The following is a 4,221-nucleotide window of genomic DNA, read 5'->3' as shown; positions in this document are numbered from 1 at the left end:
GCCGCTGGAATATCATTATTGGTAACCAACACCTTTGGCAGACTCATTTTGCTAAAAGTTTACAAATCATTCATATTATTTATGGATAATGTTTTTCCTAAAATGTTAGTTACTTATTTATCTAATAAATAAAGAAAAATGAAACAACTTGATTTCAACTATTTTAATTTATATAAACCGTTATAGTGGATTTTAAGTTGTTTTCTAATTTTTATTTATGAAATTTAAAAAGCAATTCATATTTGTTTTCGATTATTTTATTCAATAAATTGGGAAATTCTTCTGGATTAGGTTTATGTTCCTGTATTCTTTTAGTGAACAATCCTACCCAATAGATCCACCACTAATAGCATAAATATTTAGAATAGGTTTTTCAATAGGTATATTATTTTGATATAAAATGATTTTAAGTTTTCTATAATAATACACATTCAATTAAAAATTATAAGGGAAACACTTACCCGTTTTTCCGAGATCAGGTTCAACGTCTCCAGAGGAATGAATACTTCGCTAAATAACTGATTAATTACGATAAAGTAATTTAATTCTGTCTGTTAGTTACTTTGTCACTAAACGATAAGCATTAACTTTTAAACAGTTGGACGTTATTTGTTCATGCGATTTATCTTACTCAAACTATAAATCTATTGTGCGTGTTATCCGAGAGATAACATTAACAGGGTGAATATTTACTTATTACAGAAAAAGAATGGCAACAAATTAAATGACCAGTATAAATAAGTTACTGACATGAAGAGTGATAGTTTGTATAAAGAACAACAGGCAGTTATAGAGCTGGAGCTGCAACGTAGAGAAGTAAATAGTAGGAAGGGAGTCAGACAGGGATGCACACTGTCACCGCTACTTTTTAATCTATGCATCGAAGACGCGATCAACATCATTAAAGACAGTACAACTGCAGGGATAGATATACAAGGGCAAAAGATTAATATGCTTAGATTTGCAGATGATATAGCAGTATTAGCATCTAGCAAGGAGGAGTTATAGATAGTTTTAAGTGAGATGGAAGCGGTATTGACAAAACAGTACTTACTGTATGAAAATAAATAAAAGTATAACAAAAATACTGGTATGCAAGGGAAGAAAAAGTAGGGAAAGAGCGAATATAAAGATAGGAGACGAAAAATTAGAAGAGGTGGCTGGTTTTAGGTATCTAGGAAGTCAGATAAGTCAGGACGGAAAGAGTACTAGGTATATAAGGCAGAGAATAGCGCAGGGTCGAGTCGTCCTCAATAAAAAGAAGTCAATTCTATGCTCGCGAACGATTAATTTAGAAATTCGAAAAAGATTGTTAAAGGTGTTTGTTTCGAGCGCGGCGCTGTATGGGTGCGGCGGAAAAGAAAAGGTTAGAAGCGTTCTAAATATGAATACCGTGGATAGAGAAGGTTAGAAATGAGGAGGCATTAGAAAGAATAAGAGAATAGAGGACCGTATGGAAGTCAATAAAAAATAGGCGAGATAGGTTGGTAGGACACCTTCTCAGGTATGAAGGTCTAGTCAGAGACATATTAGAGGAAGAAACAAGAGTTAGGAAGGGTAGAGGTAGACCTAGATTAGATTACTATTGGCAAATACATGGTTAAGGATGTGGGATGTTCCAGTTTTAGGGAAATTCGAAGATTAGCTCGGGATAGGAAGGAGTGGAGGTGCGTGTACAACCAGTCTTAGGACTGACGACTTTATGATGATAAATGTGTGTAGTAAACCGCCAAGTTGATCCTTTACCCATTTGATTTAAGGATAATAACTTGCTGTTGAACAACATTTCTTCTTAAATTACTACTAGTGGAAGAATATTCCTTTTTATTAAAAAAAATAATACATTAAATGCTATGTAATATACATATGCAATAACAATTTACTATAAAATTATTTTTTTTTGGTTGCCGTCGTACAGAACCCTAGAACAGTTTTTTATTTTATTTTTATTCGAGAAGTGGCTACAATATTCTATTACATACATATTTGAATAACACTGATTAATTAATTATTGATTTTCGTAAACCTATTCGTTCATATTTTAAGTGTACGTACTATAATGAGATAAAAAGTGTCTAATTTTCTGATATGTACATATATTATTTTACGCTAAATTATATTTATTATTTGTTAACTATAATTATTTATGCAGAATCGTTCGAAAATGCTTTTTGATGACTTAATAAGCAGGTGTTAGCAAAGGTTTATTTTCGTATCCTAAAATGATATTCTTGGCTGTCAATTCCGCCATTGCAGTTCGAGTCTTGTATGTAGCGCTTCCCAAGTGTGGCATGAGAACTACAACAGAATACAAAAAATTTTTTATTTTGGCCAAACCGAAAAAAATTCCGTAAACAACAAAGAATTGTGTAATTAAATAAACTGAAAAACTTACCACAGTTTGGAAGTTTTAGTAGTTCATTATTGGTTGGTAAAGGTTCCGGTACCATCACGTCTAGACCTGCTGCAAAAATGGTACCATTTTTGAGCGCTCTAATAAGAGCATCTTGATCTACTATGGGCCCCCGAGCAATGTTAACGAACACAGCTGTTGGTTTCATTTTTGCGAAAGTGGTATCGTTAAACATATTTTTGGTTTCATCAGTTAAAGGTGCCGACACAATTACGAAATCACTTTCACGAAGAAGTGTATCAAGTGGAACAAATTCAGCTCCAAGTTGTTTTCCTGTAAATAATCATAGTTTTATCAAAAATTAGGAAAAAATCTTTAATTTATATATGTAGAAGTACCTTCCGGATTTTCTCGATGGCCACTGTATAAAATTCTTGCAACCTCAAATGCTTTTAACCTTTTGGCTATAGTTTGTCCAATACCACCCAATCCAACTATTCCAACAGTCGAATTTTCTATGTCGGTTCCTAACAAATATTGCACCCCAAATCCACTCCATAAACCTCTGAAAGTTCACGAAATACAAAAATTAATGGCACATCCTTGTAGATGGCGTTTGATATGCTATTTGTGGTTATTTATAAAACTTGCTATTAACGAGTAGTGATCAGATTTTCTCAAAACCGGTTATAGTGAAAACCAATGATTTTGAAGTCGCAATTGTCTAACAGTTTTGAAAGAATTTTAACCAAGAAGATGAATGTTTTTAAGATTATTTTTATAATTTTTACTGTTACTTTTCAGATTAAATTTTAATGGAAATGTAAAACAGTAGATATGTTTTTTTACAATACTTACTCTTCTATATGAATTCTACTTTCACGAAGCCTTCTGGAGGCAGCTAATGCCAAAAGAACGGCAACATTCGCGACTGCTTTATTTAAAACTGTTGGGGTGTGTGCTAGAGGGATGTTCCTCCTTTTTAAAGCATCTATGTCAATATGGTTCAGTCCTGCTGACATGGTAGCTACCACTTTTAATTGACTACCTATAATAAATTTGCACCAGTTTTAATTTATAAATCAATAATTTTTGCAAGTACGTACCTGCAGCGTCCAGTATTTCTTCATCAAGACGCTGATGGGTGCACCAAAATAACGCATCCACTCCTGCTATTTTATCAATTATCTCTTGTCTTGTAGGATTACTCTGATTATTTATTATTAACTCAAACCTTGCAATAGAAAATAATTATATCAATTAAATACTGAATCACTAGTGAAAATCTAAATTTGAAAATAACCATAGTGGAACACTTACTTCCCTTTAAGTAAATCCAAACCAGCTTCTGGAATATCATTATTGGTAACCAACACCTTTGGTAGACTCATCTTGCTGAAAAATTCATTTTATAAATCTTTCGTAATTATTATTCACACTTTTTATAAAAACGTATGCAAGTAAATGAAGATATACTGATTTATTAGGACTTCTGAATAGTTAAAAAGGTATTACTGACGTTGTTTGATTTAAATTTGAGAAAGGAATGAGTAGAAATCTCATGGTTGATTTGTCAAACCTTCTGACAACGTTTTTAAACATATTAATTTATTTTACTAAAATGGTTGCTTAGATATAAAGTTCAGAAATAGTCATTCAATAAATCTTGAAATTGTGTTGAAACAGATTGATGTTCCTATACTCTTTTAGTAAACAATCATCCAATAGGTCCAACCTATCATTTTTAGATAAGACACCTATTAACATTCGAATGCAAAACTTAAAATACTTATAAAATTTATCATAAAATTATGTAGTTTTTCTAGGGTGACGGTCAAATAACTACACAACTATATGTTTTTTGTAAC

General features: G+C 32.0%; 1 protein-coding gene across 1 annotated transcript in view; it reads right to left on the bottom strand.

Moving 5' to 3' along the window:
- Positions 1 to 1,797: 1,797 nt before the first annotated feature.
- Positions 1,798 to 4,221, bottom strand: part of LOC108732656 (glyoxylate reductase/hydroxypyruvate reductase) — a 3,296-nt gene continuing 872 nt past the window's right edge. Inside the window, exons 3-8 of the mRNA XM_018463569.2 lie at positions 3,674 to 3,748; positions 3,460 to 3,587; positions 3,212 to 3,401; positions 2,752 to 2,918; positions 2,396 to 2,686; positions 1,798 to 2,298 (exon numbers count right to left, since the gene is read on the bottom strand). Of these exons, the coding sequence (XP_018319071.1) occupies positions 2,180 to 2,298; positions 2,396 to 2,686; positions 2,752 to 2,918; positions 3,212 to 3,401; positions 3,460 to 3,587; positions 3,674 to 3,748 (970 nt within the window). The 3' untranslated portion in view covers positions 1,798 to 2,179. The remainder of the gene's footprint in view (positions 2,299 to 2,395; positions 2,687 to 2,751; positions 2,919 to 3,211; positions 3,402 to 3,459; positions 3,588 to 3,673; positions 3,749 to 4,221) is intronic.

This window comes from Agrilus planipennis, unplaced genomic scaffold (genome assembly GCF_000699045.2).
Source record: "Agrilus planipennis isolate EAB-ADULT unplaced genomic scaffold, Apla_2.0 scaffold71, whole genome shotgun sequence".
Classification (NCBI taxonomy): Eukaryota; Metazoa; Arthropoda; class Insecta; order Coleoptera; family Buprestidae; genus Agrilus; species Agrilus planipennis.
The sequence above is the reverse complement of the archived record's forward strand: the minus strand, read 5'-3'. Positions and strand labels throughout refer to the sequence as shown.